The 17665-nt window shown below is 37.3% G+C and overlaps 1 protein-coding gene across 4 annotated transcripts; it reads left to right on the top strand.

Moving 5' to 3' along the window:
- Positions 1-1732: 1732 nt before the first annotated feature.
- On the top strand, positions 1733-12360 carry LOC103724045 (beta-glucuronosyltransferase GlcAT14B-like). Of its 4 annotated transcripts, none has more exons than XM_008815179.5 (5): positions 1733-1931; positions 2213-3255; positions 8758-8833; positions 8932-9047; positions 11382-12360. In XM_008815179.5, exons 2-5 carry the CDS (start codon positions 2655-2657, stop codon positions 11933-11935), a joined length of 1347 nt encoding a protein of 448 aa, XP_008813401.1. In that variant the 5' UTR covers positions 1733-1931; positions 2213-2654; the 3' UTR covers positions 11936-12360. The 4 variants fall into 4 exon arrangements, with proteins under 4 accessions (XP_008813401.1, XP_026656143.1, XP_088559193.1 ...); XM_026800342.4 differs by having other exon boundaries at positions 1741-1931; positions 2154-3255; XM_088703067.2 differs by having other exon boundaries at positions 1806-1931; positions 2126-3255.
- Positions 12361-17665: the final 5305 nt, after the last annotated feature.

Raw genomic sequence — 17665 nt, 5'->3', positions numbered from 1 at the left:
CGTTTCGTTCACGTTCACAATCCGAATCGAAATCGAAATCAGAAGCGAAATGGTTTGAAATAGAAATCTATATCAGCGAACATGTTTGGTTTGTGATAGAAGTCAAAATCAAAATTGAAATAGAATTTGAATATTAGAATAGAGTAGGAATTGAATTTTAGGAGGTTGAAGCATTTTCAATCTCTTCTCGAATCGAAATGAAAAGAAGCTTTCCAACTTAAAAATCACTCATTTTCATTTTCATTGAAGTTCAATCGTCCCCAACCAAATATGTCCTAAATAATTCTTATTCATTTCTATACAACTCCGTGATTTTTTTTTATTTTCAGACTTCAATGATTACATTTATATAAGGATTGTATAATATCGCTATCTAACCAAAAAAATAAGTTTAAATAATTGCATTCTAATTTTTTAGCATCCATCCATACTGTCAGGCTGTCAGCTAGTGAGTTGCCTGATAGAAAATTTCGAGAAAGTGGTAGCTGATCTAATCCCAATTCCGCAGAATGGCCGGACCATACAAAGGATCCCGTCCAACGAATTCACTTAGCTTAGAAGGCATGTTTGATTAATGGGATTTGCCAATGGAACAACCCTAAACCTTTATGTTTTATATTATTCTATTTCTGCTGTAGCGGTAGGTGAATATGACCCCATCAAGATTAGGGGAAAAAAGGGAGACCCTCACCCAACACGCAAATTGGTCATGACTCCAGCTATCCCTCCTTGTAGGTTGTAATTATGCAATAACTAGCTAAATAATATATGGTGTACTACTTTCTTTTTTAGTCAGCAAGTGGCCTCTTTCTTAGAACACCCAATTCCTATATTTCGGTATGTCATTAAGATGTCTCCTCTAGTGTTAGAATTTAGGGTATGTTTGGTTCATGATTGAAATATTGAAATCAAAATTGGAATAAACTGGAATGAAAATCAGAATGGCCATATTGTTGACATGTTTGGCTTTTGATCAGACTTAGAATGAATTTTGAAAACTAGAAAAGAGTAAAGATTATATTTTGAAGGATCTAGGCGTTCACATTTTTCCTCTGAAATTCGAATAGAAATGGAACTTTCCTCAACCAAACGGTTAGGATAGAATCATTTATTCCTATTTCAATTCTAAAGTCCAACTTCTCTCAACCAAAGATGTCTTTAGTTTTTACCTTTTTCTTTGGAAAAAAAGAGGCTAGTTTAACTGGATTTATTGTGATAATGAAAAACAAAAGATGCACTTTTTTCACCTTCCCATTCTTATTCTCTAATTTTAGTGCCCAATCAGCTTCGGAAGCTCTGGTGCATAAAAAATTGGGTATTGTGATAAACTTTATATACATTGCCGTCCTTTTTTTCTGTTAGCTTTGAAGTTTAAGTTCGTGCAACCCCCATATTTATATAGATTCATTCCTATCATGACTGCATTACTTCTTTTTCTTTAATTCAAGAATGAAACAGAACATAAATCTTGTTTCTTATGAGTTATGAATCTTTTATGAAAATTAACTACCAATTTAAAACCTCTGATACATTCTTATGAGTTATTGCTTTGATGCAAGCAAGCTTCAAATCTATTAGACACAAATCATGCTGCAATGCGGGTACCGAAAAACTTAGGACATTAGATACTGGGTTACATTTCCAGTACTGTTTGTGAGATCAGCTGGGCCCCACAGAGTTACAGCTCGCACGAAGCCGCTCTTCAATAAGATAATATTTTTTTAAATGCTTTAATAAATTGAAGTTTCCAGGCACTGCTCTGGCTTTTTTCCTTTACAAATGCCTATAAAGCCGGCTATCATCCTGTACGGACAATCCACTCTCTCTCTCTCTCTCTCTCTCTCTCTCTCTCCGCCTTCTTCGAGCAGGGTTTCGGCGATCGGATTTCGAGCGCCATTTAAAGAAATTTCTCTCGCATCAAAGTTTTTCGAGTAAGTCTCTGCTCCAATTTGGGTTCCTCCTGCTTCTGGTTTCTTTTATAAGCGCGATTTCAGAGGATACTTTGGTTTTGTTTTGGTTCTGGTTCCCCTCGTTTTCTGTTAATTTTTTCTTCCAGATTGAGAGCATTTCGTTGATAAAGAAGAGTTCTTTTTATGTTTTGTTGTGTGAAATTGTGGATCTGAAGCATTCTTGAATTTTTGGTGCTTTCGGAGGGTGGTGCGCATTTGATTCTTCTTAATAACAGATGCATCTCTTTCCATTCTCTCCCCAGATTGCGCAGCTTATGAATTATTAGAGTGATTATTGTTGCTATCTGTTGGAAATTTTGGTATTGGGAATTGATAGTTTTGATCTCCTGGTGTGGAATGGGCTGCCTGCTCCTATTTGAGCTGTAATTATTAAAAAGATTGATCTTTGCGCGCTGGATGATTGTTGTTGGATTGGCCATGGTACTTGCAATCATCGAGAGTTCAAAATATCGAATTCGTCTGATGTTCGTGTTCTTCAGAAAGTTATAGGCCGTTGATTAAATGATACATATCCTTCGGAAGAGGCGGCTTTGGTTCTGCTACCGAAGTTCCTTGCTGCCTTTTTTCTGTTGGTGTTGTCTGTCACTGGAGTAGAAAGAAGGTGCTTCCTTGGATAGATTGAAGGCTGAAAGGTATCTGGAGCTACTGAGAGAATAGTTGTTTCTGTGGGTAGTTAAGAGAAGTATGAGGAAAAATGGGGGCCTTCACTCGGGGAGGGCATTTAGTGACAGAAGATGGCTTCTTCCCTTTTTGGCAAGCGTGCTGGTCTCGATTACTCTTTTCTTAGCAATGGCTTTTGGGCTCCTTTCCCCTCAATACAATGGGGATTCATTGTCATTAGACATTGTCTCTTTTACTAGTTTGGATGATTCCGATGGATACTTTATAGAGCCAGATTCCCCAAAGCGCTTCGAACAGCCTTTAGTTCCGGAATCTGAACCACCACGTATAGCTTATCTTATCACTGGTACAAAGGGTGACAGTCTAAGAATGAGAAGAACTTTGCAGGCTATATATCATCCAAGAAATCAGTACATTTTGCATTTGGATATGGAGGCTCCCCCTCGGGAAAGGATAGAGTTGGCCATGTATGTTAAGGGTGATCCTATGTTTAGTGAGCTTGAGAATGTACGCGTGATTGCAAAGGGCAACTTGGTGACTTACAAGGGGCCTACGATGATCGCTTGTACACTTCATGCCATTGCGATTTTGCTTAAGGAGAGTTTGAAGTGGGACTGGTTTATAAACCTCAGCGCCTCAGATTATCCTCTTATGACACAAGATGGTAACCGCATGTGTTTATTTTCTGATTATCTTTTTCTATATTTAAAAAACTTGTATTTCATCCATATACACATTCTACAATGATTATTTTATTGATATCACATTAACATTATGAAAATTTTCTGTTGACTTTTATATTCTGTGGTTATGCAATGATAATTCTTGAACTTGCCTCTGTAAAATGCTGTACTGATATATTTTCATTTTAATTTTATATAATTCCTTAGATTTTGCATGAGATGGTCTAAATTGGCAAATTCTGGTGGAAGCTTTTTCATTTAAGCCAATATATTTCTGATTTCAAATTCAGTACTTAAAAATTGGACTGCATAGAGACTAGCATAATTTTGTTAATCTAGTGAAAACCAATTTGCTATTGCCCATTTTGGTCGAGAATCTCACTGATTTCAATTGAATTTTACAAAAAACCATGCAATATGTTTGGACATTCATCCCGAAACTAGTTGGAAGAAAGATAAAGGAGAAACGAAGGAAGAAATTCAGTTTTTCGCAGATAAACTTTTCCATAAGTTTTGTTCAAGAGAATGTAGCTGTTGTTGTATATGGCATAACAAGCATAAAGTTAATTGGAAAATGGAAAATTTATAGGCAATATACACAATGAAAAGATTACTAGAGATGTTATACCTTGCATAACTCCATCAAGACTTTAAAGTATCATTTGGAGACAGGGGGTGCAAAGGAGATGCATTCTATGGGTTTAGATCATTTTCCACATGCAAGGTCTCAAACACAGCTTTCAGATGAAACAAATGAAACCTTGTCGATTTCAGCTGAAAAAATAAACTTTATGGCAGCGAAAACTTGAACTTTGAGTCATTTCTTTGAATATTATTTAATCAACCATCTAGATTTCAGAAACTTATTTTTGAAACTTCAAACAGTATATGTGGGCTACATTTGGCTTGCATATATCTTGACCTCCTGCATATGTGACTTCACCTTGTGTCACTTCTAAGCCCTACTAACTACTCTCTAATTAAATAGCTGCTAACATGACAAAATTGTGCTCCTGGAAGTGATCATTTTCACAGTTTGGTTTGATTCCTTGAGCCCAAATAGAGAGTATAAGAACTAGAGTTACGAATGACAGATGAAAGGGAAGAAAGAAGCAATAGTATTCAATATATACCACCAGAATTGATTACAGCTTCTCTTTTATAGCCAAACATGTAATAAGATTTATAAAATAGGATTTTTTTTGGAATTAATTAGGGTGCCTTTAGGGTTACCCTTAGAAAAAAGAGGTAGCAGATATGATAGTTCAGACCTTGCACAACAAAACATACTATAAAAATTTCTAAAAATAGTAAAATTCGAATATGTATAAAAGCAAGTGTAGCTAGCTGTCGAAATCAACTTATAACAGAGTTCTAATGACTTGAAGCCTTTCCTAATCCAATGTATACCTAAAGTGGGACCTCTAGACAAAGAATCTACTTAAAGTAGGACTAAATGATCCCTTTTAAAAAGAGACCTGAGAATTAGTTTAGAAATTTTAAGAAAAATTAAATACATAACTGCTCTCATGAAACTTACATGGGAAACTGCTTAGACTAAAAAAAGTATATTAATGAAAATTAAATAAAAAATAACTAAATTCAAGTATAATGTAAATTTAAATTGCATCAACAGTAGTCTAGTTATGCTTGGATTAGTTTGCACTTGAAATGGTAGGATAAAACAGAAAAGAGTTTGTTTGCTATTTTTTTTTTTATAACTTTGAATTGGGTTGTCTATTATTGACTTAGCTTTTTGATATGATAGGGGAGAGAGGGCAAAAATAAATAAAGATCCCCTATTTAAATGAAGTTGGCAAACTATTTGCTAATTTCAGTTAGAAATCGGCAAAAATAAAAAGGATCCCTTTGAGCCCTCTCTCCCTCTCTCTTTTCTGCCTCTCTTTCTCCCCCTCCCTCAATTTCGAACCACGAAAATGAACCGTGCCAGTAACCAACCGGTCCAATTATTGCCACAGTTCGGTATGTCCGAACCGGCCAGTTTGGGATAGTTCAACAAACCTTGATGGTTTCTAAATATTCGGTTCGTAATTGAGTCTTAGATGTCGTAGATCTTGCTGTTAAATCCTATCTAGACCTATCCAAAGTGATCAGATTTGTCCACGATAGGTCAGATGATCCTTCTAGATCAAAGGTTCTTCTATTTGGGGAATTTAGATTCTGCAAAATTAAAATAAAGTTGGGGAAATGCTTGCATCCCCATTCCAAAACTGAGCCTCTTAATTTTCTATTTTGAATTTGTCTTCTAGTATGAACTGTTCATTTCTTTTAGTATCAATAGAACAAACTTCATGTCACACCGAGACATTAAAGACAGTTTTGTAATAGGAGTTATAGATGTTGAAGTTACAGGTATTTGTTGAGACTCAAAACTCTATGAGTTGTATGACTTTCTTCTCCAATTGACCAAGATGAGACTTCACATCAACATCCGCCGAGGTAGAAGCCATCCTCGCCTTTGTCCTTCGATGTACATCGAGGACCAAAAGCTTTTCTCCCATCTGCATATAGTGCTCACGATTCTGGATCATGCACTAGACATCCATAGAAGAAGTATCCTACTCTCTAATACCTTCTTGCTCCGATTAGAAAGAAGTAAGGTTTAGCTTCAACCCACTCAACTTGGACCTTTCAGAATAATAAATAAATAGGATAATTTTCGAAAATAGGGTTCTAAGCCCTCTTACCTTTGTAAAGATCCATAAAACTTTATGGTTTCTCTACTTATACTTGTGAGGTCCGCCCTTTTAAGAATTTGAAGGGATACCTCTTCTAGTTAAAAGAGGAATTATATAAAAAATAGGGTAAAACCCTTTTTATTTTCTTCCAACTAATGTGTATAAAATTATGATGCAAGCCCTATATTATACTAATGAAGTTTGACTTTTTCCGAGTCGGATTTCTCTCCTAGTCAGGGTCAAACGTTTTCAAAACAAAAATATGTTAATAGATGCTAGATCTCAACTCTTGCATTAACTTTGTATTTCACCACATTGCCAAATGCATACAGAATTAGAGGTTTTAGCTTCCCGAAGTTTCGATTCGCGATCCAGTCCTAAATATGGCAGATCTTGCTGTCAAACCATGTCTGGATCTACACAAAGTAACCAAACTGGTCCATAGTGGGTTAGATGATTTAGGATGGGGCAGAGACGAGTTTCTAAATGAAGCGTTAGTATGCTGTGTCAAAAAGAAGAGGGAGGACAAGGATCACAAAGTAGATATAGGATTGGTAGAGAGGGATTGAGGAGATGAGCGATATAACATTATAGGGGACGTGGTGGGGGCTAGGATGAGGGCACCAGTAGATCCCAGGAAGCATTTGCCTCTCCTAAAACTTTGCAGTTTCTTAGATTTCTTGGGTTGTTATTAAATCATTTTCGGAATTACCTCTTTTAATTTTGAGGATTTACTAGTTTGGCTTCCAAATTCAAATATTCTTTATTTCTAAGAAAAAATTGAATCCCTCTTCCACCAGGTTGTTTCAATCATATACTAAATAGCAACAACTTCCTTTACATTTGTCCTTGCCTTGGAAAGAAATTATTTTTCATTCTTAAAGAGAACGGGCCCAAGTTACATGATACAATTTCTGGGTTTGCATTTTGACAAATCTCCTTACTGGATTAAGCCAATCCCTATTCAAATTTTATGCAGAAAAAATAAATGGATTGGAGTATTTACTTCAGATTTTTCTGTTTCCATATAATGAGAATAGAAAAAAGGGCAGCAAGAACAATAAAACAAGGAAAAAAAAGGAATTTAGGGAAGGAATATGCAGGGAAAAAAAAGCTGCCGTAATGATGCTCAAGCCTAGGCTCAACAGCGTAATACTGTATTCTTACTAGTTTTTTGCTTTGACACCCTGTAATTTCTCTGAGCCATTCACATATTTTAAGTAGAGGACTAGGATTAAAAGTTACAGTAGATTTTGTACCACTACTGATACTGGGGAAGAGTTCTAAGTTGAGCATAATTATGATACAAAACCATGGGTTGTTATTGAACTTTCTTGATACCATCACGACTAGAGTTCTTTCCTTGTTCTGTCCTTTCACAACCACAGCAACCAGTGCTTGATCTGATTGCTTTAACTAATGGAATCAGCAATAGAAGTGCCACAACATTCACAAGTTCAAATGTAAATCAGCTATCAGAATCTTTAGCCTCACCTAGGTCAATGCCATCCCATCTTCAATCATATTCAACTAAGTTATCATCTTCTTTTGATTCCCTATCTATTTGATTATGTAGTCATGCCTCCATACCCATAAATTTGAGACAAATGGCATCAGTCATGTTATAGATGGGGACAATGTCCCCTTGCCTGACATTGTCATCATGGTGCTTACAATCTACATGGTTATGTTGGACAAGGCAGCCAAGTCAGATGAAAAGAGATTTTCACGTCTTAGTAGGGACCTTTTTTATGATGCCTTAGGATTGGCCTTCACCGCCTAAAGCAGTTTAGATTGCAAATACCTACCTTGCCCTTCTTTAGTCTAACAGCTAAGATTTAAATTTTACAATAAATACTATAAATAAGATAAGGCAGCAAACTAAACCTCTTTATTATTGTTATTATTGTTATTGTCATTGTTATTGTTATTGTTGTATTTTTCAATTTTATTGCCATGTGAAGAATAAGATCTGCAATTTAGTTGTGGCTACCGTTCAGATAATACCTTTTGTTCTCTTCTGCTCTTCCTTTCTAGACAATCCCTTGCTCTATTTTTCTTGTATATGTTTTCATGCACGTATATAATGGTGCAAGTTTCTTTGAACTAGTCTTTATCATTCCTTGCTCGTCAAACATTCTGCTGATAAGATGCCTATTTAACCATGCAATATTTATACCATATTTTTTTATAACCTTTATTTTTTTTAATATTGCATTATTGCTATCTCGATCTAGGTAGTTAAAGAGTTGGTCATGTAGTTTGTATCATGCTTATTGATGGACTTTGTTATACGCGCATCAATATCACAATGCTCTCCTTAAAATTTCATACTCTGTAAGCTAGTGAGTATCGACCCTTGAAAAGATCAAGAATTCGGACAAAGGTTCATCTTATGCATATCCTTGATTTTATCAGCCTCAATTAATGATTAATGTTGTTGTCATCAACATGTGCTCATTTACTCATTTATTTCCTGTAATCATATGAAAAGATCAAGAATTTACACATTTCTTCTCTGGTTTGTAGCTATGTTGATCTGCTAATAGTGAGATTTTCATGATGATTGGATTGATAACACGGTAGATAGTCTTGCAATTACAATTGCTGATGCATTTGTTAAACTATTGTTTAGTGTGTAGAGTTACAGTTTACTACTTCAGATTACATTGTAAAATCACAAAGAAAGCTATAAGCTTTTGTTATGGATTCTTATATTTGAGGTTAAGTCATTGACCTTTTGTTACATTTTCAGCTCTAACTTGTACTGGGTAATCCATGCAGATATACTTCATGTTTTCTCTACCTTACCAAGAAATCTTAATTTTATTGAGCACACACAAATTGCTGGGTGGAAAGTGTAAGTTCAACAGAAACTTGTACAATTGGTTGTTTTCCTTGCATTTTATTTTTCACTCGTCAAACCCAGTTTATGTATTAAATTGTAAAATAATGCAGGAACCAACGGGCAAGACCAATCGTTATTGATCCAGGTCTTTATTTGTCAAAGAAATTTGACATTGTTGTGACTAATCAACGCAGGGAACTGCCAACAGCTTTTAAATTATACACTGGTAAGGTTTTTGCATAGAAAATTCTTATTTTACTTTTGTCTGGTAACTTTTTTACATACTCTCATCATCATATGTAGGTAGCTCTTTATTGGTTTATCTAGATATTTAAATGTAGATATTTAACTAAGAGTTTCTTCTGATATCTCTGTTAAGACAAGCGTCTTTTAAGTTGATCAGCCAATACAGGTGGCCCATTATTTGAATCTATATTAAAATAGACTGAAAGCCAGAAGGCCAAATATGTTCTTTCCATGGAGGCTGCTTACATAAAGGGGAGAAAATTCAAGTATTCCGTAGTTGGACTTCATGTCTTAACACGAACCCCAGAATTGGTAGAAGATCTGGTATGGGAAATAATATGCTACATACGATTCTAGCAAGTATGAATGGGACCCTAAATAACAAAGTATTGATACAAAAGTTATTTCCAATTTATGGTCTTCCAAACATAGTTCTTGCAAATCGTGTACATCCACTGAACTGTACTTAATACTAATTAAAAAATTGTTTTTAAAATATGAACTTATTGCTACATGAAAAATAAGAGATGTAAAAGAATAAAATGTCTTATGCATGACAATTACTAGCTTTCTGTGGAAATTCATAACTATAAACTATATTATTATGTGCATCTTTTTTTTTTTTCAATTGATGAATATGTATTAAAATGTTTTTGTTCCGAAAAAGGGAAAAAAGAACAATTCATTTTCAAAAGCTGGTACCTGAACAAGTTCAAGAAGTATAAAGACCAAGAGAATATCAAGCAAAAGGTGAACCCAGATGTTTCAGCAAAGCGGTTAGCTTAAAGATGATAGCGAAACAATCCAATTTGCCATCAAAGAAAAGGAAAAAGGATCACTTCTAGTTAGGAGATTAAATGAGTCCAGTACACCCAAACCATAAATTTATCAGAACTGATTTGGATCTGAAACATATCCAAAAATTGGACATACTGCTCAAGTTTGGGTCCTAAACTGGAAACTGATGCTTAAACTAGGTTGAGTCAAGGTTTTGCTGAAATTGGATTTATATCCTAAAAATTCAGTTGGCCCTTTAAATTCAAATATGCTTGGACCTGATCTGAGTTGAACCTGTTATGTAAGTTCTGGATCCAGATGCATATGTTTTAACCAAAATGATGAGTGAAAGTCAGATATCATTATACCCAGCTCAACTAAATGCTGTTCATGATTGCTGGTCAATGAGTGTATATCATTTTTATCGAAGTTCAGTTATGTATAATCCAGGAGGAGCATGAAACGTAGTGGAGGTATAGCAATTGAATTGAACAGTAGCATTTGTTTATGATCAACTGGACCAAATGATAGGTTTTTGACACCTTGGCTCCATGATGCTGGAAGATTTGATTGTTGAAATGCATATTATCACATGGACTTGATTCATGTTTAAGTCCGATGTATGAAGTGTACTAATGCAGCCACTCACCCCACTTAAAGTTCATTTTTCGTGCTGCTATCGTAACATCATAGTGTTTGTAGCTAGATTCCCTGAACATTTTTTTCCTGTTCATTTATATGATATAAGAAAACAGAAAGCATAGACAAAAACATAAGCTACAATGGTATCTTTCTCTCGTTGGCAGATTTACCCGCTACCATGAGAACTTCTGCCAGACCCTAAACCCAGTTTTAGTCCAAGGGAAAATTGTCAAACTTTGAAGCTGAATGATGGAATCATATATTTGATGGAATCCATGAGTGTTAAGTGTCGGTTGGATTGATGTACTCGGAATCTGTGTGTCTGCTGGATGTTTTAAATAATCATGCATCCTTAAATGATTCTTGAAGGCATCCAGCAACCAAAGGCTGAATAGTACATTTTTATTCTTGTGTTTGCTTTTACAGTTACCAAATGCTTTTAGCATCATTTGAGAGTAAGTGGGAATTTTATCCCAGGGAGATGGATTATACATAGATTGCTTCTTAAAGGTGGCTTTCTTGATGACACTACCAGACAGCTCTATGCACCATTTAGCATTTGAATATCAGACTCCTAGCTGCACCACAGCGTGTTTTTTTCTAAACCTACTGAAGCATCCAATAAATAATAAGCAATGAAACAAAAGGAATTATAACATAATTTAAGTTAAAAATAGTTTCTGGAAAAAGATCGGACAGTAAGGATAATGGTTGCATTAATGAGAAATTTATGGGCTATCACTTCTGTAAAGCATGACTGCAGATTTTAGATTTCTGGAAGCATGTTTGGGTATGACACCTTGGATTATTATTGCAATATGTGTTTCAGTTTCGTTTCTTCTCTTTTCTTCAATTGGCTCTTCATGTGTCATATATCATTTCTGTTTGTTCGCAGGTTCCGCGTGGGTGATGCTGGCTCGGCCCTTCCTTGAATATTGCATATGGGGATGGGAAAACCTCCCCCGAACAATCTTGATGTACTATGTAAACTTCATCTCCTCACCGGAAGGCTACTTCCACTCTGTCATCTGCAACTCTGATGAGTATCGAAACACAACGATAAGCCACGACCTGCACTACATTGCTTGGGACAACCCTCCGAAGCAGCATCCCCGCTCCCTCTCCACTAAAGACTTTGGCAAGATGGTTAAGAGTGGCGCACCTTTTGCTCGGAAATTTGCAAAGAATGACCCTGTCTTAAACAAGATCGATCGGGATCTTCTTGGCCGGTCTGAGGACCAGTTCACTCCAGGTGCATGGTGCATTGGGAAATCAGACGGCGGGGTAGATCCATGCTCCTCGAGGGGAAATGCTTCTGTGTTCCTGCCTGGTCCAGGTGCTGAAAGGCTGCAAGAGTTAATGAAGAAGCTGCTGGCTGAAGATTTCCGCAATGGAAGTTGTTCATCGCTGCGTTACGATCAGACCAAGAGAATGTGGAAAGCTCCTTGATGTATATGGTTCATTACAGTTTTCTCAAACAACAGGAGCAGGCACACGTTCTTGTCCATTAGAGGCCCTTTTGTATTATAGTTCATCATATCAACGAAGGCCACACGTTTGAGAGCCACAAGAATGCATTCATTTCCAAGCTGATATTGAAGGAGATGAGAATCAAACCCACCAAGGATGAATAAATGTAACATAGCTTGTCATTGCTACTGGCTAGGATGTTGTGGTTGGTCCTTAGTAAGGCTGCAAATGGATAGGGTTGATCCGTGACCCAACCCGCCCTGTTTAGATCTGTTCTGATCCGTTTTAAAGGACTCATAGGGTTGAGTCGGGTTCTAAAATTGAACTCATTCTATTTTTGGGGACAGGTTTGAGTTTTCTGAATTCTGAACCGATCCGATCCAATCTATTTGAAATTTGAGCAATTTTAAGTTCCAACTCTATGATCCGACTCAAACTCGGTAATCCATTTGGGCCAATAAACTATTTGTGTAATTAGACTTATACTCTGAAATTATGTTTTTTTCTACTATCTTGGTTAATTTTATATATTATAAGTTTAAACTAAGGATTGCCAGACTGGTACCGGATACTGTACTAGTCGGCATCCGGTCTGGTTCTAGTACCGAACCAATTAGCTCGGTTTGGCGATTCTTGGCCCTTATTTTTTATTTTATAGGAGAGTACTTTGTCTTTTCAAATTTTTTTTATAAATTTAAGTATAATTTGATGTTTTTTTTATATTTTTTGATGTTTCTATAATTCTGGTTTAAGCTAGATGATGCATCTTATTGCTTTAAAATAATACAACTTATAAAATGATCAACATAAAATATCTTCAAATGAAAATACAATCAATTATATACTTTTAAAGCACTCGTAGATATCTAAAATCGGGTTGAGTGGCGACGCCTCTCGTAGATATCCAGATCATCAGCATAATAAGGAGGCACATCAACCCACCCCTCTAACCAAGCAACATTGTAGTTCTATATATTCAATCCATGAGGAACGTGCGAGGATTATAAGCACTCTTGGATCTCTCACTGAAGCTCTGGCTTTGAGAGATGTCCTCTAACTGATAATACGGTTGTGGAGAGGTCCATCCGAATATGCTGACAGCAAAATCCGACCCATGAGATGTTCCGGGCTACATAGGGTCGTAGCCACCGAAAGATGCCTCAAGCGCACTATATTCATATTTGTATCTGTATAGGTCGTAGGCTGCCTGTGGCTGCGGATAATAGGATCTAGTATACAACTCGGAATCTGATACGTCTATAGATCCTACTCCACATGCGAGATTTTCTGCGGCTACATTATGTCCTCCTGAACGAGCTCGAGGAGCCTGTCTTCTATATGCAATCGTATCCTCGCGAGCTCTACCAGATCGTGTACTGTGGTTTCTATCCTATGCAGCATACGTAAATTGGGACTCACTAGTGTATCGAAGACTAGCCTCTGGCTATGTCATATAAGCAGTGGTCTCCTATCCTCCACTCCCTCCATGGCTAGCAGATTCATGACAACCTGAATCGTTATTGCTGCTGCTACTGGACTCCTCGATACTCTCCATTGGGGCCTTTTGTTTTCCTTTTTTGGTTTGCTAGGCATCTGCCTTCTTAGCTTTCATGTCCCTTTCTGCATAGCTATGTCGTCCTCCTGATCGAGTCGACCGGGTACCATAGTGGTCTTATCTGAGCATCTCTCGATCATCTTTCTGAGAGAGTGTATCGAACGAGAAAAAAGTAGGTGACTGGCTCTCATGTGGCTGCGACTAATTAGTTATGGGAATACGTGGAATATTGCGCTCATCCTATTGCTTTGCATCGACTCTAGCCTCGCTGGCTATGAAGCTAACATCGGATGAATATCCTCCTAATGTGTAACATATCTGGATTCATAATTATCTTACTCACGATAGCTGCTCGCTATCCAAAGCTGTTGCTGCCCTCTCTAAATAATTTGGTCCGTAAAAAAGAACCATATGTTAATAATAAAAGATACCGGTATACTTACATATGTCACTAAAGTTAAGTTATCTTGTCTAGATATAGGGCCGCAACTTCTAGATCAGACTCCATCTGGTAAATAACATTACACAGAGCCGCTAAAAGTTCGTCATCTATACCAATTCTAGATATGTTGGACTCGAACCGGGGGTTTAGATAGTATGCTCCATACAGAGGAGACTGTCTTAGTAAAATTATATAAGTACAAGAGCAGTCTAATTTTCAATATTCTTGCTTATTTGCTAGATGCAAGTTCCTACCTATTTGGTAGTTCTACCGTCGCTCAATGATGTCGATGCACTCCTAGGCATGGCCTGGATTTGCGTCCATGATCTAAACCTTTGCCCTCTCCATCATGTGATACTGGAAGCCCATCTAGGGATGCCTCTCGCTATCCACGGCTAGCAACACTTCATATAATGGTTTGATAGCCTTCACTATTGTAGTGGTTCGCTGCCAGAATGTCTGCTTTGTCACCAAGTCTTCGATTCTGCTTCCTTCAGTGTCATGCTGGGCATATCTATTTTCCTGCCACTCGACACTGACAAATATCTGACGTAGGGCTGCTTTCTTCTCGAGAAGGCTATCAAGTGTAACGTAGTTGGTAACAAACCGTGTGACCTATAATCTCAAAATCTCTCCTCCTGCAAACCTCCTCATCAGTGAAAGGATCCAAGTATGGCTATAAATATATCTGGTGATGCTTTAGGTTCTCTCCACCGTATGCCGCACCCTGCGGATTTTTGCAATGTCCATCAACATGAGGTCGATACAATGTGCAGCACATGGGGTCCAGAAATAATGCGGCCACTGCTGTTGGAAATCCTGGTGGTCGCATGCATATATTTTTTAAAAATTTTACAGCAGAAGCATGAATTAAACTATTTCATTCCTATGCATGCTAGAGATCATATCTCAATAACAAAAATAGATCCAGGACTTTAAACATTTATCCTAAACAAGTAGACATGATTCTATGTCTAACATGTAGTCATGCAGAATTTCAGCAACCTAGTTGATTTCTAATCTTAATTTTTAATGAGATCAGATCTCATACCTTTTTGCTTTGAGAACTTTGATGATGCCTTGATCACCTCGTATAGCCACACATGCGTCCGGCCTCTACGGATAGTCCACGCAAAGCTCTAGAAAGATCCACAACTGCAGAAGTGCTAGTTCGTGCAGAGGTGCTGCAGTGGCTGAACTTTTCTCCCTCGAAGCACTCAACTTTTGATTCTTCTTCGAGAGGATGAAGGAGAAGAAGGAGGTGAGAAGGTGGCTGGCTCTCAAAATTTTTCCAGAATTTAGAATCCTTTTCTAAAGACCATCTTTTTGCAAACCCTAGGCATGGGGGTCTTTTTATAGCCAAAAGACCCCCCACGCCTCACACCTCTTTTGGCCAACAAATTTGGCTGATAAAATTTTCAAAAAATTCTGGTGAATCGGCAGCTAAGAGCTGAATAAATTCTCTTTTAATCTTGTGCCAAGAATCCCTAAAAATCAGAGGGTTATTGCACCCCAATCTTCAGCTGCACGCCACCCTCCTTGATGCGCCATGCAGTCCCTATAAATTAGGGATTTGATTCCTATCTTTTTAGGAAGATTTGAGGCGCTATATTTTTTGAAAAATAGCCCCACGCCTCCTCTTTCCTCACGCCAAAAATTGGCCAAAAATAAAGAGGATAGGCACCACTGCTTTTAGGGATAAGGATGAGGTCTCTTTCTTCTCCAAGAAAGAAAGCTAGGGTCCTAAATTTTAGAAATTCTTCTCCATAATAAATTCTGATTATTTGGACTCTTAATCCTCATCAAATAAGGACTCTTAATTGACTTGAGTCAAGCCCAATCCAATTGGGTCATGTCCGATCAATTAGGTTATGCCCAATCGACTCGGATCGAACCCGATCGAATTAGGTCAAACCCTAATTTAGCCCAAATTGAATCTAATTCAATTTGACTTAATTAAAGTCCAATAATTCAATCAAATTGAATTTATTAGTAATCCAATTACTAATTAACCCTCCAATAATTCAATAATTATCTTAATGCAACTTTTGCTTAGGATAATTTGTCAATCGAATTGACCAAATGATCCCTGAATGATTCTTAATCATCAATCAGCCATTTGATCAACCTAGAAACTTCTATGCGTGTGACCCCATAAATTCGAACCTAAACTGGTAGCACAAGAACAACTTCTTATACTAATCGAAATGACCATCTAGCAATGGTACCCGACGTCCGAATAAGCCGAATATATGTAAAGCAAATATTCTAGAATCCAGGACTATGGTTACTGTATAATTCATCCCTTTGACTCCTAATGCCAGGATGACTTCAGAGTTCTGTCAACTCTATAATAAGTACATCCTCTATGTGATCAACTTTAGAAATCCTATGATTCCTCACAAGGATTACCCTGGCCAAGGTTTTGCTAAATTGAACACAAAGCATTATCTCCTATTTCCAGGAGGGGTCAATTCCATCTTGACTCACGCACTGATTTCGCAAGTACTTGACTGCACCCAGTAACCTTCCATCCCAGAGTTAAAAATTCTGCTAGTTTGGTACCAAAGTACAGTAAATTGCTTACTAATCACTGTGGTGATCTCAGGTCTGAGGGATACTTATACCCATATCCACTCGGAACATCTCTCGACAGTAGAGTGTTCCGAAATTAGTTACGTTAGTGAAATGTACTCCTACACTTCACCTGTGTGGCATATCAGTGTCTCCACAGTCCTTGGTTAAGAGAACAACCAACGCATATGTCTTACAATGACCTAATCTCGATAATGCTATCGTCCTATTAACAGCAAATTATTTGGTCGCGAACAGGTTTAAGGACTTAAAGATAAATCCTCCTTTATCATAAAACAAGTCCTAAGGACTTCATCATATAAGAGTTCATTTGAAGATGTACAATGAAATAATGAACAATGCCAAATAATACTTTATTAATTTGTCAATTCATTTACAAAATTTAATCATCAGCACACTGACGATTGACTCTTAGGATACAATTCCCAACAACTGCTCCATCAAGATCCCCCGACGCCCTTATATTTTGACCCATCATCAGTGAGGACCTGCACAACATTCTCCTCTCCTACCTGATCAATCACCTGTTACATAAGTTTAAGGATGCATGTGGAGTCGTGCACTTGATCTGAAGCATCAACTAACTTATGGAAGAAAGTCTTTGTTCATATTATATCAAAAAGTTGATTATGCTCCGTCTGGTAGGACCGGTCCAACCATCACATATCACAGTCAGTCTATATGTGGGTCACTTGCTCTTGTAGAAGGCAATCCATTTCTCTAGCTCCTTCTTATGATTGTCAAGAAGCTCACCGTAGATGTCCTTCTAGCCTGGAAGATATACACCGGGACCGGCAATCTGTATGAAGAAAATGGCAGACCTGTAGTATGTATTGTCTGCCATATTCGCTAGGATGTGGCTGAAGTTGAAGCAGAATCCAATAGCTTGCCACATATCTTTCTTCTTATCCTTCTTCAGCATTGAGTCAACCCTCTGCTGCTTCAATTCTCTACTAAAGAAAGCATGCAGATCTAAATTATGGATTGCCTCTCTAGATGGAATCCTTCTGGATGACTTCTTTCAGCTACAAAAGCATCCAGGATAGATTCAATCCGACCACCGCCTCTGCTGACGCCCTTCCTGACTGAGAAGGTCCTCTGTAACTCTAGATTTGGC

Source organism: Phoenix dactylifera, chromosome 8, assembly GCF_051530095.1.
Source record: "Phoenix dactylifera cultivar Ajwa chromosome 8, Ajwa_hap1_PhDact_Kaust_v1.1, whole genome shotgun sequence".
NCBI lineage: Eukaryota > Viridiplantae > Streptophyta > Magnoliopsida > Arecales > Arecaceae > Phoenix > Phoenix dactylifera.
This window is presented reverse-complemented; position numbering and strand designations above follow the sequence as displayed.

Bases quoted from the DNA above. Each gene is read 5' to 3' on its own strand.
- LOC103724045 (XM_008815179.5), top strand. From the start codon at position 2,655: ATGAGGAAAAATGGGGGCCTTCACTCGGGGAGGGCATTTAGTGACAGA. The intron at 3,256-8,757 runs GTAACCGCATGT...TAATCCATGCAG, and splicing joins TCCTCTTATGACACAAGATG to ATATACTTCATGTTTTCTCT. The intron at 9,048-11,381 runs GTAAGGTTTTTG...GTTTGTTCGCAG, and splicing joins AGCTTTTAAATTATACACTG to GTTCCGCGTGGGTGATGCTG.